General features: G+C 37.5%; 2 protein-coding genes across 6 annotated transcripts; both read left to right on the top strand.

Annotated features, from left to right (window-relative positions):
- The first annotated feature begins 758 nt into the window (after positions 1-758).
- Positions 759-15837, top strand: LOC113054119 (V-type proton ATPase 116 kDa subunit a-like). Of its 4 annotated transcripts, none has more exons than XM_026219455.1 (21): positions 759-1004; positions 1244-1440; positions 2762-2840; positions 2969-3066; positions 4828-4965; positions 5993-6090; positions 6229-6355; positions 6550-6632; positions 7433-7526; positions 7709-7921; positions 8780-8930; positions 9432-9571; positions 9735-9892; positions 10144-10234; positions 10360-10478; positions 11734-11944; positions 12037-12174; positions 13652-13750; positions 13844-13961; positions 14082-14253; positions 15032-15837. In XM_026219455.1, the coding sequence occupies exons 2-21, from the start codon at positions 1324-1326 to the stop codon at positions 15132-15134; spliced, it is 2547 nt and encodes an 848-aa protein (XP_026075240.1). In that variant the 5' UTR covers positions 759-1004; positions 1244-1323; the 3' UTR covers positions 15135-15837. The 4 variants fall into 4 exon arrangements, with proteins under 4 accessions (XP_026075240.1, XP_026075241.1, XP_026075238.1 ...); XM_026219456.1 differs by having other exon boundaries at positions 12037-12156; XM_026219453.1 differs by having other exon boundaries at positions 12037-12156; positions 13652-13961.
- A 328-nt stretch (positions 15838-16165) lies between these two features.
- Positions 16166-25852, top strand: LOC113054124 (RNA-binding protein EWS-like). Of its 2 annotated transcripts, none has more exons than XM_026219465.1 (16): positions 16166-16238; positions 17001-17037; positions 17252-17306; positions 17404-17542; positions 17654-17867; positions 17957-18267; positions 18345-18519; positions 23027-23064; positions 23707-23718; positions 23797-23912; positions 24094-24223; positions 24308-24427; positions 24526-24667; positions 24751-24848; positions 24930-25158; positions 25243-25852. In XM_026219465.1, the coding sequence occupies exons 1-16, from the start codon at positions 16223-16225 to the stop codon at positions 25280-25282; spliced, it is 1872 nt and encodes a 623-aa protein (XP_026075250.1). In that variant the 5' UTR covers positions 16166-16222; the 3' UTR covers positions 25283-25852. The 2 variants fall into 2 exon arrangements, with proteins under 2 accessions (XP_026075250.1, XP_026075249.1); XM_026219464.1 differs by having other exon boundaries at positions 16223-16238; positions 17954-18267.
- The last annotated feature ends 1132 nt before the right edge of the window (positions 25853-26984 follow it).

Consider the following 26984-nt stretch of genomic DNA (forward strand, 5'->3'; position numbering starts at 1 on the left):
TATTAGATATTTTAAATAAATTTCCTAAATCAAATTTATAGCAATCATATATCATTTTAAATGAACCTTTATTTTATTTTATACTAAAATTACTGAGTGGATCTTAAGCAGATAAAATATTTGCAAGCCATTTATTTGTTATGAATTTGTAGACTAATGGTTCTTATTATTGGAAATTATGCTGGCATTTCAGAATTAATTCCTAATTGTATTAAATATCGTCACACTTAATGGAAGATGAAATGATTTAACACACTAAATAAAAAACAATGAAATTATCATGAAATGTTGACAAATATGGAAATAAAGTGAGAGATAATAAACATATTTTTAGTTTATCTGTATATATATATATATATATATATATATATATATATATATATATATATATATATATATATATTTATTTATTTATTTATTTCATTTATATTTATTATATTTATTTACCTAATTTTTAAATCACTCTATGGACAAGGAAGATAATTGCAGAAAGTGAAAAATATGTGAAGTTGTGAAAGTGTTTTGTAAGAGAAGTATTTTGCTAAATCATTGGTAGTGTATCATAAATGCAAACGATCGTACACTGAGAGATATATATATATATATATATATATATATATATATATATATATATATATATATATATATATATATATATATATATATGCCATGTTTCTATTTATTTATTTTTTTACCGTATGTATGTAAGTTTAAAACGTGTTAAATAAAAGGGGATTTACTAAAGTAGTACCTGGCAACCCACGGGCGCAATCTGTACACCGGCAGGGTTTGTGCTTTACGGGAGTGATCTTTTTATAACGCGATCTATTTAAACACCAAGACCTCATTGTATACGTGCGTTATTACAGCTGGATAGCGGTTAGTTGTTTGTTTGGCAACCTCCCTTCAGTCGCCTTTAATCTTATGTTATTTCTGTCGTTTCAATGGCAAGACGGCAATTAAAGGTACAGACGCCTATCGATTACTATTGTCCATCCAGCTAGGTAAGACACTGTGTTGCATAAACGTTACATACGCAGTTTAATTTGTAGTATTTTCATAATAATAAGAATATTCACTAGGCTGCTAAAAAAATACATTTCTGGGTACCGTTTAATCTCATCCCGGTTCAAACATCACAATCTTCAATAATTCAGAATACGCTCTAACTGAGCATCATCTTAATCAGATGGAAATGCATTGAGATTTAGTTTTTGTGTTGAACACTTGACGCTCGCAGTAGGTTGGTCGTGCTGTATCGAAGTGAATCGCAAGGCCAGAGGCGGATTGAGGGATCAAGGTGTCCGAGAGAGGAGAGAGAAGATGGGCTCGGGCTTTCGGAGCGAGGAGATGTGTCTGGCGCAGCTGTTCCTGCAGTCCGGCTCTGCGTACGACTGCATCAGCGAACTCGGAGAAATGGGGCTGGTCGAGTTTCGAGATGTAAGTTTGGACTCACCGGGTGTGTATCAAATCCTAGTGAGCTGCCTAGCTAGACAGCATTTCTGGGGCATCACAGGCGCGTTCCGAATCAGCGATGCTGCGTGCACCCGATGCCCCAAAAATGCTGTCTCTGTAGATTTTGAGCCACAGCCCGAATTCTCTAAACAGACAGATTAGAATAAATTGACCGTGAATTATCGGCATTGCTTGGCAACCCATGCTTCTTCGCTGCATGGAAAGTGTAGATTTAATAAAATCTGTGTTGAACTGTGCACATTTTGGCCTGGTCACACAGGGAGGCCGATGTGTCAGACAGGTTCATGTCCTGCTTAACGCTGAGCTGGATCAATTGCTTGCTAAAAAAAAAAAAAGAAGAAAGTGTGCTTAAAAGCCTTTGTTTTCTGTTTACCCTGAGGTTGTTTGACACTCATTAACAACTTCATGTTGGGCATGTGTTGGTCACATATGTGTGACCTAATGTTAGGTAGTTGACAAAACAATTCTTAAGTTTTTTTCTTTCAGTTTTGCTATTTCCTTTATTATGCATGATAATAATATAATATAATAATTCATAATAATTTAATTCATAATTGAATTTATTATAGCTTATTTGTTACATTTAAAATGAATTTCCTTGAAGTTCCTTAGCAATGCTGTTATTGTTAACTAAAACTATGAAAAATCATTACAAACATAAGTAAAGGTAGAATAAAATGTTCAGAAGCTGAAAAGCATTCATGAAAATTAGAAATGTTGCAGTGACACCTCACTGAAGTAATAATAATAGTAATAAAAGTTTATTTTCAGCTACTAAAATTACACCAAAACGTAAATAATTATAAACCAAAATTATTTAGAAATATTAAATATTGAAAAAGCACGTAACAAAATTGGTAAAACTTAAACTAAAATTGCTAAATATAATATGAAAAAATAAAAGCTTTACCTTATCCATTTGTATTAATTTTAACCTAAAGTTAAAATTTCTGATTGTTTAATAACTTTTCATTGAATTTTCAGTTGTTTTTTTTTATTGCAAAAATGAATTATTCATGTTGTTTTCCTCTGCAGAATTTGGGCTATATATATATATATATATATATATATATATATATATATATATAAATTGAAAGTATATACCTATAATCTACTGATAGCTTTGTATGAGGAACATTCCAGCATGTAAGATATTATGCAGTGAACATCTTAGCTAATCTTGTCTCATATCTGAAGTAATACTTCTTTTGAGTCAGATCTTTTCAACTAATTGACTGATGCGGTTCAAAACTGGTCTGAATGATTTGTTCGCATTGTGTTCCAGCTCAACCCCAGCGTGAGCTCCTTCCAGCGCCGCTTCGTCAGTGAGATCAAGAGATGTGAAGAGATGGAGAGGATTCTGGGTAAGAGATCTTTATTGAGTCATCCTCCATGTGATTGCATTGTTATGCTTATTTAATACAACAGTGAAATGTCTGTGTGCCCTTGAATCACTGTTTAAAGCTCCATATCATTGTGTCATCACCTCTAGGGTATCTGCTGAGGGAAATCAAGAAGGCTAATCTTGCAGTGCCAGAGGCTGAAATCCCTCCTGCTGCTCCTGCACCCAAAAATGTCTTGGAGATCATGGTAGGTGCTTTAGCAGACAAGGTCAATGTGCCAAACAGGCCTTTTCTAGTTCCCATTAATAGTGTCCCAGTTCTGAGTTCTCTTTATGCAAGATTAAATATGGTAGTTTTACCATAGCATAGCACCATATAACACCGTCTAGAAACAGCCTGACAAGCACTCAGAACACAATCCGCTGGAAACCACCCAAAACACTCAGCATTATAGACACAGTTACATTTACTGTATTTTAGAGGGATTTTCAATGGCAACATACAGGAATTTCAAAAGATTTCGCAGCGGGTTCAAAGTTGGTCGCACACTTCTGTGTGTGTTGTGCTTCATACATTGCAACACTATAAACCTCATGCGTCTGAGAAACAAGTGCGCAGCCAGCTCCAGACTTTTGCCTTTGATCTTTTTTTTGTCTTTGATCTTTTCTTTGATCTGTTTTTATGCAAGCTCTAAAGCATCACTGTTGAGGAGTAATTTGCTGCTGAAGTGGATCTACTTATTGTACAGTTAACGAAAGTTATTGTGCATGGTAATGTTCAAAGCAGATATCATAATAAATGTCTGTGGAGATTTTTTTAAATGAGCAGTGCATTCATAAATTTGGACGAACTTACCTTCACACTGTGGAAATACAAACAGGAAGACAACGAGCACAGTGCTGAAAAGGTGATTCATAAGGTCTACTGACTATCGAAATTATAACAAAATTGTGTTAATGTGGCTCTGTAAAGTTGCGGTCACATTTACCGTTGTTCTGTGAATTTTCATGGGGGAAATACAGTCATTTGAATAAGAATCCATGGATTTGTTAATTGTGCGCAAAGACAACACATTTCCCTGCACAGATTTCGTAGGGTTTTCACACAAATTTTGCCCGACTTGAGCAGCAGAAAGCTACATTATTGATAATGGAAATTTTCTGCAACAGCAACAGTAAATGTAGAGCAACAGAGTTCTGTTTACTGTTGCTCTACGAAATTTCATAGACGAAATCTAGTTATTTGGCTTGCGAATCCATGCAATTTCACATAAGGGGGGGAATTTAAGTTAAATTTGGCTTTAAATTTAGACATCACTACACTATTGACTATACATTTTTATTGTTGGTGCAAATTTAACCGACATTTCACACCTATTTATTGTGAGTGTAAGTTATAATAATGAATAATAATAATAATTCCTTACATTTATATAGCGCTTTTCTAGGCACTCAAAGCGTTTTACATTGTCTGGGGTATTTCCACATCCACAACCAGTTTCTTTAATGTGATGCTTATTACAGCAAGTATTACATCATATTACAGATGTTTGTGTGTAAAGGGTATTGAAGATTATAGACCCTCCGATGCAGTTTTATTCAATTACAGTGTGTATATTTTTGGCTCAATGGCCATGTGCTCAGTGGTTTCTGGTAATTGATTGTATATGAGAGCTCCAGTTCTCAGCGTCAAGACCCAGTGCTGGTAATTGACCGTGTCGAGTTGGTTAGAGTGATTGATTGTGTACAATGTGGGAGAGAAAGCTTTCTGTGAATGGCGGAATTGATTATGAGTGATGGATTCATCATGTGTGGCTTTCTGCTGTGTGCTTCATGGCAGTACACTTGCGACGCTTCATGGTGTTTTTAATGTGTTAAACATTGTTTTTGGGTAATTATGTGCTGAGTTTCATTGATTGGTGTGTGTCTTGTTTTGAAGGCATTTATAAATATTGAATGTGTAATTGTGATTTTAACATCACTGATGGAAAGTCATTGGCTGTTGACAGGAGCAGCTGCAGAGGCTGGAGCTGGAGCTCAGCGAGGTGGCCAGGAATAAAGAGAAGCTCCAGAGGAACCAGCTGGAACTGACGGAGTACACACACATGCTGAGAATCACACACACGTTCATGCACAGCCGCTCCAGGGTGAGTCTCCATTCACCAGCATTAATGTGACAGGTTTAGGGACTTAAACTCCTGTCATTGTGAGCAGACACAGCAAAGCCTCGCTATTCTGAGAGTCACATGACATGTGTAATGTTTATGATGGAGAAACATACTAAGCCTAATTTACTGTGACCAGATCAGCTTGGGTCAAATCTTCTCTTTGTCTTATTTGTCACTGTTAGGTTTCTTTTATGTAAAAATGTAAGGGCTATCCAGTAAATTAGCATAGATATCTTAGAAATATCTGAAATGTAACATTTACAAAATTATTTTCATAAATAATTTGACAGCATTTTCTTAAATATTTAATAAAATACAATTTAAAAGCAATGAGCTGAACAAAAAAATCGCTAAAATGTAGAACTTAATTATACATTTGGAACTTTAATTATTATTTTAATAACACATATTGTGTAAAATAATGATTTATATTTTACAAGATTCACTAAAAATAATACTCAAAAATTTAAATTCACTAAACCTTTAAAAACTAATGAACAAAAATTGCTGACATATTTAAAATAAATACACAATTTTATTTAAATTAATATATAATGCAGTTTAGTTAAGTGGCAGATGCACAAAATTGCTTAACACATTTTAAATAAGTACCTAAAATTATTTAGTTTATACAGTATTTTCTATAATATTTGAAAAATGTAATAAAATATGATCTAATACAATTTAATAGCAAATTAAAATTTTAACTTAGACAAATATATTAGTTTTTTTTATAATATATATATTAACTTTTGCAATGTTGTTACATTTTGGAATGAACACAATTGTTAATAGTTTTTTTATCAGTCAAACAGACACATTTATCAGCTAATACCAATAATTAAAAATGTCCTAATTCCGGCTGATTAACTGATTTAGCTTGTATAATCATATATTAAGGAGTAATGTTAAAATAAACCTCTGTTTTAGGGAGATGACTACTATCTGTAGCTCTCAGATACTTGTTAAATCTTCATTGATTTTGTGAATGTGGATGTGTGTTTAGCATGAAGCCCTGGGCCCTCAGTATGAAGAGTTCCCGTCTCTGGAGACTGAATCAGTGTCAGGCTGCACCAGCATGCAGCGACTGGGCGCCAAACTCGGGTGAGTCACAAAGAGGCTCTCGCTTTACACACAGCGGAGATAATTACATCTCATAAACAGATCAGTGTGTCTCAGTCTACATCCACACAGCTGGGATGGGAGCTTGTGTTTAACGTGCATGTGATGTCTGTGTTTCAGGTTTATCTCGGGGTTGATTCAGCGGGTGAAGGTGGAGGCGTTTGAGCGCATGCTCTGGCGGGTCTGTAAAGGATACACCATCCTCAGCTACGCAGAAGTGGATGAGAGCCTGGCTGATCCTGACACGGTATGCACGCTTTGTGTGTAAATGAGAGTGCTTTTTAATGGCTTTAGTTATATTCAAATTGCTTGGTTTAACAGAATATGCTGCATGGTGTGAACATGCCTCTGTGTTTGTTTCAGAGTTTCAGTGTGCTAATGTATTCAGAGTCATGATTCTGTGTGTTTACGGAGGCTCTGTCTCGTCTTTATGTGCTTCAGGGGGAGATCAGTAAGAATGTAGTGTTCCTCATCTCCTTTTGGGGTGACCAGATTGGACAGAAGGTTCAGAAGATTTGTGACTGGTGAGTGAAGGTCTTGTTGGATTTTTTAGGGCCGTTCATTCACGTTTGTGCATATTTTTTGAACTGTTTGTTAGTTGTCTGTCTTTGTACACATAGATCAGGCACAATGTAAGTTTGAATTCAAGAATGCACCTTTTTGGGTCTATTTTTATTCGCATTTAGATTTAACTTGACATTACTATAATATTTAACATGATACTAAACATGTTAGGTCTGTCAAATAAACAATTAATTTAATTTAATTAATTATCTAAAAATAATGCCAATTAAAAAAAATTAAAGCATTGTCTCCTGAAATTATTATAGGATTTATTCATTTTCTTCTAAATTATATTGAAATGAAAATCATATAGTGATTTCAATTGAAGACTTTTTCTATGATGAACAGGTTTTACATTTCTGAATTAAAATTTATTTTAATTTAGATATTTTTTTGTGGAGTTAAGTCTGAAACTGTAAGGTGATTCAACTGTCCTGATATTATAATGAAGAAAAATGCCTGTTGTTTGGCATAATCTTTCATTATTGTTTCTAAGAAACAATTGCACATTTGTTTTAAAATTATGTCCAAGATCTTTTCTGCATCATGAACACTCAATTTGTCAATGAACCGAAAATGTAACTGTTTTTAACTTGACTCTTGATTATATGGCGTCTTATGGCACGAAACATTAGAAACAGTAAGGTGCATTTTAAAATATATGCCCACTAACCATTATTGAGAAAAATGAAAGTATTTTGCAGATGGAATAAGTGTTCTGTCCCTAAGCACGTGGGGTTTTGCTTTATGATTTTCACAGTTACCACTGCCATCTCTACCCCCATCCTGAAACAGATGAGGAAAGGGCCGATGTGATGGACAGCTTGAGGACACGCATCCATGACTTACAAAACGTACGTCTTCTGCTTTCGCGGCTGTCTTCAGGGTCTCCTTAGGGGTTTGATTATTGGATGCTGTTGGTTTGTCCTCTGCTAAATAATGCTGACGTTATCACATTTACTGGAAGGTTGGCGTAATTATTTGATCCTGCTGTTTCATAATTAAAGCATTAATGAAGCGATCTTTTGCGCGTTAGGTTTTGCACCGCACTGAGGATTACTTGAAGCAGGTCTTGCATAAGGTGTCTGAGTCGGCGCACTCATGGGTGCTGCAAGTGAAGAAGATGAAAGCCATCTATCACATCCTTAACCTCTGCAGCTTCGACGTCACCAACAAGTGTCTCATCGCTGAAGTGTGGTGTCCGGTCAGTGACCTGGTGAACCTGAGACGGGCTTTGGAGGAGGGCTCAGTGAGTAAATAGTTCTCATGATTTTATTAACATATGAGAAGCAATTTAGACGTGTTAATGTGCCTATAAAACAATTAGACAGTCTGAGATAAGTGCTGTAACTTCACCCAAAAATGAAATAGTGCTGGCAGTGTACTTGACCTCAGGCCATCTAAGTAGTAGAATAATTTCTTTCTTAATCAGAACATAATTGGAGAAATGTAGCATTACATCACTTGCTCACCAATGGATGCTCTGCAGTGAATGGGTGCCGTCGGAATGAGAGTCCAAACAGCTGATAAAAACATCACAATAATCCACAAATAACCCACACCACTGTGAATGTCTAATAACAATGTATATTAACTTCAAACCGTTGCTTCCAGCAAGAACCCTATAATTTAACTTTCTTAGTTAAAAAAGTCATCTTGTCTGAATCAGGAGAGAAATATGCACAGAGCAAGCACAGTTTACAAGCAAAAACTTTGTGGATTGTGATGTGAGAGGACAACAGGAGATGGACTTTTCCGCTGGAGGAAGCGTTATTATGGATTATGGACTCATATTTTGACCAGAAGCAACGGTTTAAAGTAAAAATGTCTTTATGATGGATTTGCTTCTTACAAAAACACAACTTTTCACTTCTTATGACATAGACTGATGGACTGGAGTGATGTGGATTGTTTGTGGATTACTGGTTTTTATCAGCTGTTTGGACTCTCATTCTGACGGCACCCATTCACTGCAGGGGATCCATTGGTGAGCAAGTGATGGAATGCTACATTTCTACAAATCTGCTCCAATAAAGAAATGGCCTGAGGGCAAGTTAATTCTTTAAGCAAATTTTCCTTTATTTATTCCTTTAATTTTCTTTAATAGAGAAAAGGTGATGCCACCGTCCCTTCCTTCGTGAACCGTATCCCAAGCAGTGACACTCCTCCGACACTTTTGAGGAGCAACAAGTTTACCTCAGGCTTCCAGAGTATAGTGGAAGCGTATGGAGTGGGCGACTACAGGGAGGCCAGCCCGGGTGAGTGCACAACACCCTTCATTGAGAAGCTACATGGCTTTCACTGGAAAGTAAAGCAATAGTTCATCCAAAAATGGAAATTCTGTCATCATTTGCTCACCCACATGTTGTTCCAAAACTTTAAGGCTTCCATCTGTGGAGCACAAAAAAAAGAGATAACTTGAAGAATGTTCATGCTGCTCTTTTCAGTACAGAAAAAGTATACAGTGACTAGTGGCTGTCAGGCTTCATTTGGTTCACGATTGGCCATACACTACAATTAAAAAATACAGTAAAAACTGATATTGTGAAATAATATTAGAATTTAAAAGAACTGTTTCTATTTGAATATGTTTTCATGTGATTTGTTCCTGTGATGCAAAGCTGAATTTGATCTTCAGCATCACATGATCCTTCAGAAATCATTCTAAAATTATAATTTGAAGTCATTTATTATTGTTTTCAATGTTAAAAATGGGTGTACTGCTTAATGTGAATGATTTTTCTTTCCTTCCCTCTCAGCTCCTTATACCATTATCACCTTTCCCTTCCTGTTTGCGGTGATGTTTGGAGATCTTGGTCATGGTTCAGTCATGACGCTTTTTGCTTTGTGGATGGTGTTGACTGAGAAGGACCACAAGCGGAGACGACCAGGAAATGAGGTCAGAGTTGTAATTAAATTGAATTACTGAAAGTAATTGCAATTAGTTTTTGTCTATTGTTTAGCACCCATGCTAACATGCATTGAGCTGTTGTAATAATACACACGATGCCACTACATATATGTCTTTTGTTGTTTACAAATAAATGTTTGTCTCTGTTCAGATCTGGACGACCTTTTTTGATGGGCGGTACATCATACTGATGATGGGATTATTCTCCATATACACTGGACTCATTTATAATGACTGTTTCTCCAAATCTATCAACATCTTTGGCTCGGCCTGGAGCGTCAAGGCCATGTTCACACAGCAGGAGTGGACGTAAGACACAAAACACACTTTTTAGGGCCCAAGCACTGATATAGCGCCACCAGCTTGCTGCAGGAAGTGTGGCACTCAAATAAAAAATTACGAATCATTAAATATTAACCTGTTTAAATGCCATTGCTTCCACATCATAGTGTTTGGGCCCGTCATTTCAGCTCCCTGCTATATTTCCATTTTTATTTCATTTAAGGATATATGTACAATAATCATACAAATCATTGCACGCTTTCCTTACTCTGACACAGAAATGAAACTCTACAGACAAATGCTTTACTCACCTTGGATCCCAACGTTTCCGGTGTTTTCTCTGGACCTTATCCACTGGGCATTGATCCAGTGAGTACACACTTTGAAGATTTATGAAGCAGGCCTCTGTGGGTGGAAGCCGCATGCTGAAATAATACATTACCCACTGATATTGGTTTCAGAGCTCTAATTTGTGGTGTTCAATTGACCTGTAGATTTGGAACATGGCCGTGAACCGCCTGACTTTCCTCAACTCCTACAAGATGAAGATGTCTGTGATCATCGGAGTCATCCACATGAGCTTTGGGGTGGTGCTCAGCGTCTTCAACCACTTGTGAGCTGCAGTTTATTTTTGTCTTGGTATGCATGTAACAGTAAAGGTTCAATGAATAATTATTACACAAACAAGTGATATAGCACAAGGTTTTTAAACTGGGATTTGAGGACACAAGGTAGTTTATTTCAGTATTATTTAGATACTGTTATAGTTTTTTTCAGTAGTATAGTTTTTATTGATATTTTGAATTAGTTTTTATTTTAATATTTTCCGTTCTTTTCCATTGTATTTTAAAGTTGTGATTTTTTTTGTGTGTATTTATTGATATTTCAGATTTTTGTGTTCATTTTCCATTAATTAGAATTTTATTTCCAGTATTAGTGAATTGAAATTGTGTGTTTTTGTAATTTTTATTATTTTAAAATATTTAAGTTCGAGTTATTTTAGTACATCACGTTAAACTAAATTTTTAAGATGTAAAATGAGGAATGTTGCCTTGGCAACTAGCTGAAACAAAATATTTAATTTCCTCTTCACTTTATTTATTTATTTTTTTACATTTAACGTTATTTCAGTCAAGATTTATTTTATTTCATTTTTTATGGTTTCATTTCCAGTCAATTTTAATAACTATAATAGCAATGGGGTAAAAATATGTAGTCAATGTATTCTGTCAAACTAATATTGATTTATGTATATTTATGCATTTGTTTAAAGATAATTTACAAACATTTATTTATTTATAAATATATTCATTATTTAATGTAAATAAAATGTGATAAATAAAATTGTCATTTACTTATTTGTTTATAAATTAAATATGTTTAATGCAATATTTTTTACATTTACTGAATTTACATATTATTAATTGTTCGTTCATCTTTAAAAAGACTGGTCAGAAATCATTAGATTACTTATGATGAACAGTAAGAAATACATACCCCAAGTGCATAAAAAAAAAATCTTGTGTATCTCTTTTTGCTTGTGATGTACATGTTGTCTATCGTTTATTTTTTCATATAATTGTTTTATCATTTGCTTTGGCTTCAGTACAGTGATAATTTCAAATGCAGTGTAATTTTGGAAACCGTTTTATATTTTCATGTTTATATTTTTCAAGCACAGTATAAATATATATTTACACATGAAAATGTATAGCTACCGTCAAATTTTCATAAAACGTATTTATCAAAAAGTTGTGTGGCACATAAAAACGATCAGAAGCACAGATAACATCAGTCATTATTCAGATACTGGCTGCATTCCGTTCTCTTTGCTCTTAAACTCTCTTTTCCTCTCTATGTGTTTACAGGCACTTCCGACAGAAGTTTAAGATCTATCTTCTCTTTCTTCCTGAGCTGCTCTTTCTACTTTGTCTCTTTGGGTATTTGGTCTTTATGATCGTTTACAAGTGGCTGGCGTTCTCAGTGCGAGATTCACAGCTGGCTCCCAGCATTCTCATCCACTTTATCAACATGTTCCTAATGCAGGAGAGCGCCACTGCACCACTGTACCCTGGCCAGGTGTGTGTGTGTGTGTGTGTGTGTGTGTGTGTGTGTGAGCACTTCCTTCAGTCTGCCTGATGTCTGTGTTTCTGTCAATCCTCTTGTAACAGATGGCACTGCAGGTGTTTCTCGTGGTGGTGGCTCTGCTGTCGGTGCCAGTGCTGTTATTCGGGAAACCTCTGTACCTCCACTGGCTGCATCATGGCGGGAAGAGTCTGGGGGTCCACAGGGTGTGTCTGTGTTCTTGTGTATGTATGTGTTCGTATCTGATGTCACATGATATTGCATATACAGTGGGGATCGAAAGTTTGGGCACCCCTTGCAGAATCTGTGAAAATATGAGTAATTTTCAAAAAATAAGAGAGATCATACTAAATGCATGTTATTTTTTATTTAGTACTGTCCTGAGTAAGATATTGTACATAAAATATTTTAACATTTATTCCACACGACAAAAAAAAAATGCTGAAATTATTAAAATAACCCCACTCAAAAGTTTGGGAACCCTTGGTTCTTAATACTGTGTTCTGTTACCTGATGATCCTCGACTGTCTTTCTGTTTTGTGATGGTTGTGCATGAGTCCCTTGTTTGTTCTGAACAGTTAAACTGAGCAGCATTCTTCAGAAAAATCTTTAAGGTCCTGCAGATTCTTCAGTTTTCCAGCATCTTTGCATATTTGAACCCTTTCCACCAGTGACTTTATGATTTTGAGATGCACTTTATCACACTGAGGACATTTGAGGGACTCAAACACAACTATTTAAAAAGATTCAAACATTCACTGATGCTCCAGAAGGAAACAAGATGCAGTAAGAGCTGGGGGTGAAAACTTTTGGAATTTGAAGATCAAGGTAAATTGTACTTAATTTGTGTACCGGGAAACATACAAGTATCTTCTGTTGCTTACGAAGGGCAGAACTAAATGGAAAAAAATTATATTTCAACAAAATAAGACAAATTTGGCCATCTTCATCGTGTTCAAAAGTTTTCACCCCCCAGCTCTTAATACATCTTGTTTCCTTCTGGAGCATCAGTGAATGTTTGAATCTTTTTAAATAGTTGTGTTGGAGTGCCTCAATTGTCCTTAGTGTGAAAATATGTATCTCAAAATCATAAAGTCACTGCTGGAAAGGGTTCAAATATGCAAAGATGCTGGAAAACTGAAGAATCTGCAGGACCTTAAAGATTTTTCTGAAGAAAGCTGCTCAGTTTAACTGTTCAGAACAAACAAGGGACTCATGCACAACCATCACAAAACAGAAAGACAGTCGAGGATCATCAGGTAACAGAACACAGTATTAAGAACCAAGGGTTCCCAAACTTTTGAGTGGGGTTATTTTAATAATTTCAGCATTTATTTTATCTTGTGGACCAAATGTTAATATCTTTTATGTACAATATCTTACTCAAGACAGTACTAAATAAAAAATAACGTGCATTTAGTATGATCTCTCTTATTTTTTGAAAATTACTCGCATTTTCACAGAACCTGCAAAGGGTGCCCAAACTTTCGATCCCCACTGTATATAAACAGAGACAATTTATGATTTATAAATACATTTTGAAATTAACATTAAGCAAGATTAATAAAAATTTTTAGTGAGATTGACCCAAATGACAAATGTAGTCTTCAGATGTATGTGCTCATTACAAAATGTATATTGATGTGTGATTGACTGGTTAAAGAGGTGCAAAGGCGCTACATCATATTACTATGTGTGTAGGGCTATGAGAGAGTTCGGCGTGTGAGTGAAGAAGATCTGTCACCGTCTGTAGTTCATGATGAAGAGGAAGGACTAGGCGACTCAGGAGGGCCACAAGAGGTTAAAGTTGACCGATCTCGCATTCAGTCACCATTAAAACACAAAGTCTTGTCTTGTATAAATGTCACTAACAGCATGTTTGTTCATTGGCAGTTTCATTTCGGAGATGTATTCCTGCATCAAGCAATTCACACTATAGAGTACTGCTTGGGGTGCATTTCCAACACGGCCTCCTATCTGCGTCTCTGGGCCCTGAGTCTCGCCCACGCCCGTGAGTGTCTGGCTATACCTACAAAAACACATCAGTACACGTGTCATTACACCATGGCCATACGAATCTGTTTTCATCTGTATCAAGTTTTTTCATATATCGTGTGTGTGTGTGTGTCAGAGCTGTCAGAGGTGCTGTGGGCGATGGTGATGCGTCTGGGTCTGAGGGTGAGCTCCAGACTGGGCGTGCTTTTCCTCGTGCCTGTGTTCAGTGTCTTTGCTCTGCTCACTATCTCCATTCTCCTGGTCATGGAGGGTCTGTCCGCTTTCCTCCACGCACTGCGTCTTCACTGGTGAGCACTCAGATACAACCAGGTTTAATTATCAGTAATGGGATTTAAATGAAAGAGACTACAGAGACTTTTTTTTATATTAAATTGGACTTAGGGCTGCACGATGAATCCTATTTTAATCATGATCACTATTTTTGCTCGATTTTTCGCTCGATTTATCTGCAAAATTTTCCTGCTATATGTTTATCCTGAAAACATTTCATTGTAAATAGGCATTTGCATTATCTTGCTTTGGTAACAAGCATCCACAAGCGCTAATGGATGCGGTTGCCAGATGTCAAGAGCTTAAATCCCCAAATAAGAGCTTAAATTAATACATTTATCCTAGTGGTTTAGTTAATCTTCCCAACCTGGCAATCATGCCAACATGCGCCGTCTACATTAGAGAAAAAGCTCTAATGAGCTAAAAACACTGGCAAACATGTAAGTAATCTCTACTTAGATATTCTTCTTTAATAAAAGTCTAATAAAGCTTGTTTTTCTTTCACACGGTCGTCTATGCTGTTAAACTGCAAGCAAACCATGCGAGTTGATGTTATCTTGATCTGTGCCTATGTGAAAGTGCATTAAGTCTGATGAAATGGGGGGGGGATAACTTACAATAAACATATTTATTGCAAAATATTTATGATTTAACCATTATTGTGCAGCCCTAATTTTAAGTTAAAATGAATAGTTTCAGTTACATTTAAAATTAAAATGAATATTTTGAAATATGTTATAAAGAAATCTGTATTTCTCTACCTTCTATTAATAGATTCCTTTTATCTTTTTGCAGGGTGGAATTTCAGAACAAATTCTACAGTGGAACCGGAGTCAAATTTGCCCCCTTTGACTTCTCCATGCTGCCCTCTGTCTTTGAGCAAGATGGGTTACTCTGACTGCACAACACTTTGAACAGGACACTGTAGCTTATCATGACCTATTGACCTTTAGGCACTGGACGATGACCCAGCAGATGACTAGGAAAAAGCTTTTGGCACTGCAGAACGTGGTCAGGGTTGAATCAGTACATTAACCTGGCGGCCTGATTTGCAGCAGTCCATATCAGATGTTTCAGGTGCAGGGTTATCAGTTGTGGTTCCATCATGTGCTGTCATTTGAGGATTGTCAACAAAGTCCTGTTATTATATTTATTTTAAGAGACATAACTTGTCATAAGCATTCGCTGTCATATCGATTTTCAAAGTGCCATAACATAACTATTTTTCAACAAACAGTTTTGTATGCTACACTGAAATGTACTTTTGCTTGCTTTAGCTAGGTCTTAGAAAGAAAACAAAAAAACTATAAAGGTAAACTATGGTGTGGGTAATTCTACACTGTGCAATGAACAATGCCAAATAACAAATATAATTTACAATGTGATATTAAAGCATAATTTACAACATTTAGTTTTCCAGGGTAGCATTTTTGTTTTGGTTCGAAATGAATTCAAAGACAATACTTTATTCATATTTATTCATTTTTTTCAAAATTTGTTCATGGTTAAAGAACTGGCAAACCTATGCTCACGGGTTTACAATTTTGTTTGTAGTATTTTTTTTTGCATCAACACTCCTGTAAATTTACATTTGTGTTTCAGTCGCTTATAAAAAATATATTATTATATAAATAGTGCAGAGTGGTGCTTATGGTGATATAATTAAGATCATTTCTTTCATACATCATTCCGCTTATGAAGGATTTATTCAAACGCATTCTGTCAAGTAGGTCATTCTGGACGAATCCATCCTATGGACGAACCCATATTTAATTTCGCTATATTAAGCTTCTTTCCTGAATGATGTGCTTAGTCAATCAAAGTGTATCAAAAGTCAATATACAGACAAATATATAAGGTTTCATACAGAAATACGCACGAAATTATAACGTTTGCAATACATGTCCACCCCCGCTGAAATGGTAGCGCCTGAAGAGTGTCATCCACGCATGCGCAGTTTGTGCAGCGCAACTAAAGGCACACGAAATGGCGTCTCCTGCAGGTAAGAGCGCCGTTAAATCTTTTGTACGGTTTCATAGTACGGTATAGATTAATAATATACATATACATAAAGATGGATGTACATTTTGTTGCTAGTTATGTAGGGTAAGTTATATGTTTGGCGATGGATCTATTAAGTGTGTATGTTGTCGAATTTGCCGGTGTGGTTCGAACCGGTTCCGTTTGTCTGCGTGTAAAAATGGGGGGAGGGGTCGAAAACTGCGGCACTTTACATTTGGCTTAGCTTCAGACACATCCGAGTCATTACTTTAGCTGATATCACACGAATTTTCTCTAATGGTTTTATACCCAGTTTATTTCATTTTGAGCACCAAATTACACGTGCCGTTTTGTTGCTTGGCAACGCTCGAGCTAAAGGCGGGTTAACGGTTATTAGCACGAGAGCTCAGCGCGAATGTCTGAATGATGTTCAGAAGTGTTGTGACATAATTAACGTTACCCGCTCTTATTCATAATCCCGTAAATATCAATCACAAAATGCCTCTGTTTCAATAACAGTTGTACAATGTCATTCACTAGAATCAAAACGGTTCTTATTCTTTCCTTTTTTTTGTCGTGTTTATTTGTGAGTGGCGCTTGCTCATTGAAACCTACCACCTATTCTCTCTTCTTTTACACTACAAACATACCTACTTTATATACTATATTTTCTTTTTTATATTATTCGTTTGTGTTTTGAACGAGTCTGTAGTTGTTTTCATGAAAGAATTTGAGATATTAAAAGTTTGTGTTTTTCTCGCAGATTACAGCAGTTTCGGACAGGCTGGAAGCCAACAGGGGTATGTATAACAGATATAGGGTTCCCGTGATACTCGGAATGGTTTTTTTTTTTTTGTCTTTTGTCTTTAAGGTTTATCCTTATTCACTAATAATTGACACCCGGAGCATTCATGTTTAGTCATGGAAATGTGCTGGTCAAAAAATGAGCCAATCCTGTATGTAACGTTTATGTGTGTTTATGAATAAACTGAGAAAAGCATCTTTTATTATCAGGTACAGCTCCTATGCGGCCCAGCCCTCTCAACAGGGTTATGCACAGGGCACTCAGGTAAACGTCATCCTAAATAATTTTCTCTTTTTTTCCATGCTTTTTGTCGAGATGATTATGAAACACTTACTATATATGCTTTCTTTTTGTTGTGTAGCAGTCGTATGGTCAACAGCAAGGCTATGGTTCATACAGCCAGCCGGCTGACTCGACCTACTCCCAGACCAGCGGCTCCTCCAGCAGTTATGGTCAGCAGGCATATGGATCATCCTACGGACAGCAACCACCAGCCAGTGGTATGTTATTTTTTTTACCTTTGATCCATTTTTGTGGATTTCAAAGGACAGTTTCTCCGGTATCTCCAAGCAGTGTGTTTATTCAGTAACTTCGTTTTTTAATCATTGTAGGTGGTTATAATGCCACTCCGGCCACTCCGCAGGGCTACAGTCAGCCTGTGCAGGGATATGGAGCCAGCAGCTACGATTCCACCACAGCTGCTGCCTCATCGACCAGCAATAGCCAGACCTCTTATGGTGGGCAGGCCAGTTACGCTGCCCAGTCTGCATATCCTGGATATGGACAACAGCCTGCTGCTGCTGCTGCTGCTACTGCACCTCCCAGGTATCGGGCTCACTCTGTTCTTCGTAGTCCTCTAAAGATTGGCAGTGTATTTGAGTTAGTCACCGATTGTAATATGTGTCCTTCAGCAGCTACAGTTCTGGCAGCCAGCAGCCCTCTGGATATGAGCAGAGCTCGTATTCCCAGCAGCCTCAGCAAAACTCCTATTCTCAGCAGCAGCAGGGAGGATACCAAGGCCAACAAGGAAGCTACGGACAGCAGAGCTCCTACAGCCAGCAGGGAGGATATCAACAAACTCCTTCCCAGCAGCAACAGGCTCCGCCTTCCAGCTACGCACCACCTTCTGGGTCTTATGGACAGCCCCCTGCTAGCCAATATGGACAGCAGGGCAGTACTGGAGGAGGCTATGGCCAGGCAGACTATAAACCATCCAACCAGTATGGTAAGTCTGCTGGTATTAATTTGGCAGAGACTCGTATCCAAATGTGAAAGCTTTAGTGAGACATTTTTCTTTCACAGGTAATTACAGACAGGACCATCAAAACGGCATGGGCGGAGGTGGTTACTCAGGCCCTGGAGAGGGCCGAGGCATGGGAGGGGGGGAGAACCGCGGGCGTGGCCGGGGTGGGTTTGACCGGGGGATGATGCGAGGAGGTGGTGGCATGCGAGGGGGCATGAGCCGTGGAGGCATGGGGTAAGTGTGCGTTTGTACAATCTCACCTCACCAACTTTCTTTCCCTCAGACAGGAGCTGAAAGAAGCCATACAGGGCTGAGAGCTGCGCTATATGCTTAGATCAGCAGAAATTTTACTTCATTATTCGGAGCCAAAGCTTGTCATAACTGTAATTTCACTTTTTTCTTTTGTTATCAAAAATTGTTTGAGTTAATATATCAGAATCTTGAGTATTGAAGCTTTAAAAATTTAGTTTGATTAATCCGCACAATTGTTTTGACGAGATGCCAAACTGATTTAAAATCCTGATGTGCTGCTGCTCTCAGCTCTGCATCATTATGGCCTAAGGTAAGATGATTGATAATGTGTTTTGGGAAAAGTTATAATAATTTCAGTCTCTCATATTCCCTTTATCAATAAATATGTTTGAGGGATCTTAATTCACAAGAAGGATTTATTAAGTTTAGGGATGCACCGAAAAAAAAATTCTGGGCCAAAACAAAAAATTTTGGATGCACTTGTCTGAAAACCAAATATGCTTTGTAGTAATAAAATATGAGGTAATTTTGTAAGACTAAAAAAAAAAAAAAGCCAATGAAACAACCCCACTTTTATTGATTGTATAGTATAGCGGGGAGTAAATCAGTGAATGAGAGGGTAGGGTCATTTTACCAGTGTTGACCAGAACAGCTGTACTACACCATGCTACAGCACAGTAGTGCAATTGCAGACAGGAACAAGTTTACTACATAGATATTTCCTGCCGGCACATCAGTCAGACTTTGCTTTTCCAGTGAGCATGAGAGGTACATGAGCAGAACACACATTCATTGAGTGGAGCATCAGGTCACGCAGTGATGATTGCTACAGGGAGTGTGAAACCTGCACATTCAACACTGCAGGGTGGTGCGGCATGCCGTTTATTTTCGGCTCATATTTTCACCTCTTTTTAATTTTCGGTGGCTGAACTTTCGGTGCATCCCTAATTAAGAAGTTAGAGTATGAAACAAAATAATCAAACAGTGGGAAGGCACAGTTCATTAGATCTGTGCTCCGAATGGCTATAATAAGATTGTTAGTGCATAATGTGATCCTTTAGGATAAATCCAAAAGGTGTATAAATCACTCCAAATGGGATTCTGTAGGTCTGCCTGATAGAATTATTTTCAGTTAGTCTCATAAGTCTCTTACTCATTTACTCTCAATTGTAAGTTACATTTTGGGTTATTTTAGAAAGGGACAAAGGTTTTAAAATGGGTAATGTTTACTATTACTGACCAAATATATCAGTGCAGGTTTTGAAAATGTTTCTTGTAGGTGTAGTATTGCATACAATTACCATTGTTTTGAATAAACAATATTGGTTCCCAAAGAGACTTTCAATGCTGCCAAAAGCAGGAAGCCAACAAAATAAATATGAAAGTGAATGCAGTGATGCTTGACACTAGAGCTGCACGATTAATCGTTAAAAGATCGCGATCTTTGACCACAGAAATAAATTACATTTTAAAATATATTCCAATAGAAAGCAGTTTTTTTTATTGTACAAATGTATCACAACATTACTACTATTACTGTATTTTGGATAAAATAAATGTAGGCTCTGTGAGCAGAACAAAATTATAAAAATAAAAAAAATCTTACCTTTCAAAGAATTTTGGACTGGTAGTGTATATTAAAATGTTTAATAATTCATTCAGATTAATTAGACACTTTTAAATAGACTGCAGCAATAATATTTTGTAACAAATTATTTTATTTAGTTCAGAATCGTAGGAGATCTCTATATTAGACCAAAAAAAGTGTGATTCTCAATTTATCCAGAATCGTGCAGCCCTACTTGACACAAAACTGTTACTACAGAACTGCTTGCCCCTTCATTTTTAATTTGAACGTGTCCCCTGCTCTGCATAATAAAATATTTGTTGTATTACTAGACTTATTTAACTGAACTTGTATTTTGGTTATGAGGGTAAGCTCCAAGCTGATAAAATACACTGCATTCACTTTCTCTAATAAAAAAGGGTATGTTTTCTTTGTTACACATTTGGATTGCAATTGTCTTGTGCATTCTGAAACTTTTTCTTTAACATGCTTTGTCGCATTTATACGCTACAGGTAACAAAGTGAGAGCCATGTAAACACATCAATACTTTTACAGTACCACTACTCAGTTCTGAGTCTGGGCCGGCAGCCTTTTGAAATGGGGACTTAAAGTTGGTGGTGTCAAGAGGTGTTCCAAAAGTGTTTTTCCTACAGGAATCAGAAAATCTTGTTTTGCAACCAAAGAAAAACTGTAATAATGACCTAAAAATGACCTACAAGTTTAAGCTTTTTATAAAAGTGTTTTGATAGCTATTTTTTGTGTTGTGTAATTATATCAGAAGATTTTATGTAAAAAAGAAAAATGGTGTTATGGTTTACCTGCTTTTTATTTTTTCTTTGACTAAAATGCATGTACCCACTTTATGTAAGCAGATTGTTTCAAATACAGCCACAGACATGCTGCTACTTCATTTTGGTGCAGCTGCCACCAACATGCAGTTAGATCCTTAGTGAAGAGCAATATTTTCCAGATTTGGGTGTAGTTTGAAATATTGCATGAAGGGGGGGTGAAATGTAGCCTGACTACGTCAGACTTCCTACTTCCGCTCAATTTCATTTCGCTTCTGTACTCAGTCTGATACAGCGTCAGAGCTTTCTGTTTGCCACCGGTCTGAAAACAGCCGGGCCAATCAACGAGCAGAGGGCGGGCTGAGAGCCGTGACGTAGATGCGTAGATTAACTTCGCATAATCTGCAAAAGTCGTTTACAGCCATGTTCACTCCGGTATTTCGCTCGCATCATTATGTGTTTACAACAGGTTTACAGTGGAAGTTCAATCATAGATTTGAGTTCGATGCATGATGTCTGTGCTTCGATGCGGCTGTACAGGCGCATAACATACGTCATAACTAAATGTATCTGATTGGCCTACGGTAACCAATGATTTTAAACTTCAGACAAGCACCTCCTAGCGAGAGAGAAAACACTTCTCTATTATGCCATTCCAGACTCTGTCTACGAAGCAAAGTGAAGTAGCAGAGTCTGGTATTACCAGGCTAGGTGAAATGCTCGTTTTCACTCAATATCCTGTTAATCTTGAGTACCTATAGAGTAGTACTGCATCCTTCATAACTCCAAAAAGTCTTTGGTTTTATTATATTCATAAGAGAAAGATAGTCTGTACCGATTTTTCCCGGAAAAACACGACCGGCTGGAGGCGTGGTGTGTGGGCGGAGCTAAAGAATCACGAGCGCCAGTAGGCTTTTGCGTTGAGAGCGTTTGGAAGCTGTGACATTACCGTGAGGAAAAAACCAACCAAAACAAACCATGGCTTACAGTCAGATTCAGCCGTTTATTTATGATCCAGAATCAGATCCCGAAGCTGAAACTGAACGAGAGCAGCAGCAGCAACGACTCGCTCTGAGCGGGGCTCGAACCCGGGTCTCCAGCATGGGAGGCGGCGCACTAACAAGGAGGGCAGAGATATTTTAAGCAGTTTTACTCACCGCCTGCGGTTCCAACACACGATCGTGACCCTTTTTCGTTGGGATTGCATCATCCTTAAGAAATAAACGATACGCAAATCCGTCGTCAAACTGGGCCTTGTTTGTAAAACAAGCATCTTCGAAATGCAGGGAACATACACAAACACTTGCACAACTCCGTTGATGCTCTGTAAAAATAAACTCCATCCACTGGTCCCTTAATGCTGTTTTTTTTTTTTTGGTAATCGGTGCAGGGTTGTCTTGCCCTGGCAACCAAAAACACACTCCTTTTGTGACATTTCGCGACGCTCTCGCTCTGATCAGTGAATGCCTGTTGTGCTCTCAGTGCTCTGCTATACGGGAGCGCGCGCTCTTCCGGCAGACGTGCCCTAAGGACCCATATAAGGAAATTCCGCTCCATCTAACGTCACACAGAGCCATACTCGAAAAAAACTTTCAGAAACTTGTGACAAACCGGAAGGAGTATTTTTGGAACAGAAATACTCCTTCAAACGTACAACTTAATTTTTGAAACTTTGTCCATGTTTAGCATGGGAATCCAACTCTTTAACAGTGTAAAAACTCAGTATGCATGAAATAGCATTTCACCCCCCTATAAGCTCATTTTCATTTAGAGTTGGTAGCAGTGCTGTGTCTGAAACAATTACATCTCATTTACAGTGTACAAATTGCTGGGGTTTTCCACCTACAATAGTAATAAAGATCAACCCTCACTAATGCTCTATATAACCCCAATACTGTTCAGCCACTAATGTCTTACAATTGTAAGTCGAGCAAGTCAGGCGCAGTGCACAGACATTGTAATGCTACAGCACCCCAACTGAGTGTTACTCTAAGCAATATTGTTTTATAAGGGGTGCTTGTTGAGGGTTAAGAGTCAGTTAGAACTTTGAAAAATGCCCCCATTACCCTTTTTGTGGTACCGAAGTGGCTGTTTTAAGGGATATCGCCTTCATATCTTCGCTTATTCCCCCAGCATCGCTGGAGACAGAGGTGGCTTCATTAAGCCTGGTGGTAAGTTTAATGAGAATCACAAGACTATACACTAGAATTCTCTAACTTTTATGGGTGTTTTTCAGAAGGGAAATAATTAATGCCATGCAGAACTACACTGCCGGCTAGAATTAAGAGTTTTCAACTTTTTCCATTGGTTTGTAGAGGAATGGTTCAGATCTATTTTTATTGGTTAAAAATCCTGAGTGTGGACTCCAATGAAAGGTTACTTTTGCCCTTATTATCAGGAGTTAATGGTAACTGGCCGACCCAGCCATGTATAGTATCACCATTTCAGTGTTTTACTATTTTATTCAATTTTATATGACATCAGGTATGGAGTCCAATTTGGGTCCTTGGTTTTCAAGGGTTTTTGCAAATATATATTTCTATTTAAGGCACACTGCAATAAAAACTAGGTAGCTTCTGAATAGTTTACTCTTAATACTTCTTCACAATAATCAAACCATTCTTGGGTCAACCGCATGATGGTATTTTGTCATTTTATGTCTCTGAATGGTCAGAAAGAGTGTGCCGGGGCAGTCTTGACCAAAAAAATGGTAGGATAATATTGTCAGGTACTTGAGAAGCTTAGCTTGTAAACTAACTTATTTTTCACTTTCTTTTTGTCCTGGTGTCCTACTTGATGAAAACCTGAAACAGATGGTGACACAGGTAAGGTTGGATATTATACAAATAAAAAATATATTGTCCTTTTCAACTTCAGCTTTTAACACGGTCTGTTTTCTGCAGGACGTCCAGAGGAGCAGGATGACTCTGAAAACAGCACTATCTACATCACTGGGCTGACTGAGAACGCTACATTAGATGAAGTCGCTGACTTTTTCAAGCACAGTGGAATCATTAGGGTACTTGATTTTTCAGTAAAATGAAATGGCTTCGGAAAGATTGATGGCTTGTTGTTTAACCAAGTTTCAGTATTAGACCAATAGAAACAAGTAAACAGTTGGGTTATGCCATGCGTCAAATGGTCCTTTATTGAATTTCTTGAAAGTTATGATTGAATATTGTTTCATCTTGTTTTCTAAGATAAACAAACGGACGGGCCTGCCTGCTGTCAACATCTATACAGATAAAGATACTGGGAAACCCAAAGGTGATGCCACCTTATCCTACGAAGAGCCTCCATCTGCTAAGGCAGCAGTCGAGTGGTTTGATGGTGCGTTGAACTTCACCGAGATCATTCCAGAATGTCTGTCCTTTCTTCGTGAGTTCTTAAGATGAAATAATGTTTTCCCATTAGGAAAAGATTTCCAGGGGAAGAAGCTGAAGGTATCCATGGCCCGACGCAAGCCCATGATGGGGATGATGCGTGGGGGCATGCCAATGAGAGGAGACCGAGGTGGCATGATGGGACGAGGAGGTACGCTGATTTAGAAGCAACAGAGAACCTCTTTAAGTTTCTATTTTTCTGTACTGAAATGTCTAACCATCATGTTGGAATTGGCTCTTATCCTGCAGGAATGATGGGTCGTGGTGGAATGGGCAGAGGTGGTGATCGTGGAGGATTCATGCCACGTGGGGGTCCCAGGGGAATGGGCCGTGGAGGACCTACGGGAGGAAACATGCAACAGAGGGCAGGAGACTGGCAGTGTCCAAATGCGTATGTATTTCAGTAGTAGTGCAGTGTTACTCATTGATCCATTTATTGCCTTCAGCCTCTGATTTGAGTCTTTGTTTTTCTAGGGGATGTGGGAACCAAAACTTTGCTTGGAGAATGGAGTGTAACCAGTGTAAGGCACCCAAACCTGAAGGCTTTGGACCTCCTCCCTTCCCTCCTCCAGGTTACTGTCTTTTTGTATTTAAACAACAGTGCTTCAGATATTTGCATGGCTAGAATTCACTAACTGTCTTTTGGGATTCAGGTGGCGACCGTGGTCGTGGTGGACCGGGTGGGATGCGTGGTGGCCGTGGAATGGACCGTGGGGGACCCGGTGGATTCCGTGGAGGCAGAGGTATGGATCGTGGAGGTTTCAGAGGAGGACGTGGCATGGACAGAGGTGGTTTTGGAGGAAGGGGTCGTGGCGGGCCTCCTATGGATGACATGGGAAGAAGGGGGCGAGGAATGGGACCACCTGGCAAAATGGATATGAAGTGAGTATGTTTCTGTGGAAGTGTGAAGGTTTTATAGCCACATAAAGGAACCGAAATGCATGATTTATTTTTATTTTTTTGCAGGGGAGACCATCGTCAGGAACGGAGAGAAAGACCATATTGAGAGATGCCTCGCTGGTCAACATCTCCCCACACCTGTTGGTTTTTCATATGATTTTAAAGTTGCAATTCCATATTTATAAATGGTTAGTATGGAACTAGTTACTGCTTTGCCGTTAGTCCTCAGTGAATGTTTTATTTTTTATTTTTTTACTTTTGTGTTTTGTGCTCTGTGCTTGCTTTTCTGGTCCAGAAATGTAATTGAAACCAGATGCACATGTAAATGCAGGGTGTTCAGTGTGCCATTTGGATTTGTCAGAAATATATTTGTGGAACAATGTGAGGTGTTTTTTTTTTTTTTTTTTTTTTTTTTAATTCCCATTACCCCACATTTGCTTCACTCTGCTTTTCATGAAGAAAAAAATACTTATATTGTGGCTGTTTTAAATGCATGGCTGTAAATACTTATGCCATGTACTTGTTTTCTGCATTTACAGTCTTTACTTCAACTAAACCGTGTCTCATCTTCAGTGTGACTGAGTAATGTAAATAGCTGATGCTATTCAGTCTCTTATGTCATTTCAAACAGTGTTAAAAGAATTCTCCTGAAAAAATAAAATTCTGCAAAACAGGTTTACTTGTTTTTGTCCATGTTCTATAATGTATTTTTTCATTATTTTTATTCCTAGTGTTGATCAGAACAATACCTTTTTTGAGCATCTTGTGACTGTGGTTGTTGAGCTTTTGAATGTACAAAGTTATTAAGACTGTATGTTAAAAAGAGTGTTTTGAGGATGTTTTGTGGCAAGCAGTTTTTTTTGAACAGACCTAAATGTATGTACAGAAAACTTTTCCTACAGGAGGTGTTTCGTTGTGCGTGTCCTAGTAGACATTTGGTCTCAGTGATAAACCAATAACTTTGCTTCTTTAGTGCCTTTTTGTTTATTGCTTCCTAAAAGTTTAAATATTAACGGTCAAAGGGAGTAGTTTTACCAAACGTTGTGCTAAAGTGCCGATTACTCCCCTTATTCCAGCAGAATATCTACTTTTATGCACAACGCTCTTAATACAAGAAGATTAGACATTAGAGACAGACTTGATTTTCACCCTTGGCTACTCACAATCTTTACAACAATACAATAGAACAGCAGTGTTGTATATACAAAATCGAATTCGCTCCTAATGCTCTCAATTACCCCTTAAAATAAATTTCAGGCAAATACTTCTCTATAAGTTTACAATTAAAAGAAGTTCATTTTTGACACTGGCAGTGGGACAGTCCATTTGATATATATATATAGGCCTGGTCTCATACAGTAGGTATTTTGATAAATTATGAGTTAAGCAAACATATTGAGTTTAAAGTACTATTTTGTAGTAAGTAAATTCAGCAGTCAATTTTTTTCTAAAATAATGACTTATCCATAGAAATCCTGTTTATCCCACAGAGCAGAGGTTGTGTTTTGTTAGGCCTCTTCTATAATATTTTTCCAACTATGCCGATAAAAATAATTTGAACTAAAAGCATGAATTTACATATTACGTTATCCCTTAATCAATCAAGTTTATTTTAAATAAGATTTGATAACCAAGAAAATCTTGGTTGACACTTGACCCTAACTAGAACTCTCTTTTCTATTTCTGTTCTATCTACTTGTTTTCTTTTTAATTATTATGAAAAATGGATGAGGGCGAGCGGAACGTCATTTCTTTACATTTCTACGTTTGTCGTCTGAAAAAGAAAAAAAGGCATACTGTATTAGAAC

Source organism: Carassius auratus, chromosome 35 (genome assembly GCF_003368295.1).
Source record: "Carassius auratus strain Wakin chromosome 35, ASM336829v1, whole genome shotgun sequence".
In the NCBI taxonomy this organism is placed as follows: Eukaryota; Metazoa; Chordata; class Actinopteri; order Cypriniformes; family Cyprinidae; genus Carassius; species Carassius auratus.

Bases quoted from the DNA above. Each gene is read 5' to 3' on its own strand.
- LOC113054119 (XM_026219453.1), top strand. From the start codon at position 1,324: ATGGGCTCGGGCTTTCGGAGCGAGGAGATGTGTCTGGCGCAGCTGTTC. The intron at 8,931-9,431 runs GTGAGTGCACAA...CTTCCCTCTCAG, and splicing joins CTACAGGGAGGCCAGCCCGG to CTCCTTATACCATTATCACC. The intron at 9,572-9,734 runs GTCAGAGTTGTA...GTCTCTGTTCAG, and splicing joins GGAGACGACCAGGAAATGAG to ATCTGGACGACCTTTTTTGA.
- LOC113054124 (XM_026219464.1), top strand. The intron at 17,038-17,251 runs GTATGTATAACA...TTTTATTATCAG, and splicing joins CAGGCTGGAAGCCAACAGGG to GTACAGCTCCTATGCGGCCC. The intron at 17,543-17,653 runs GTATGTTATTTT...TAATCATTGTAG, and splicing joins ACAGCAACCACCAGCCAGTG to GTGGTTATAATGCCACTCCG.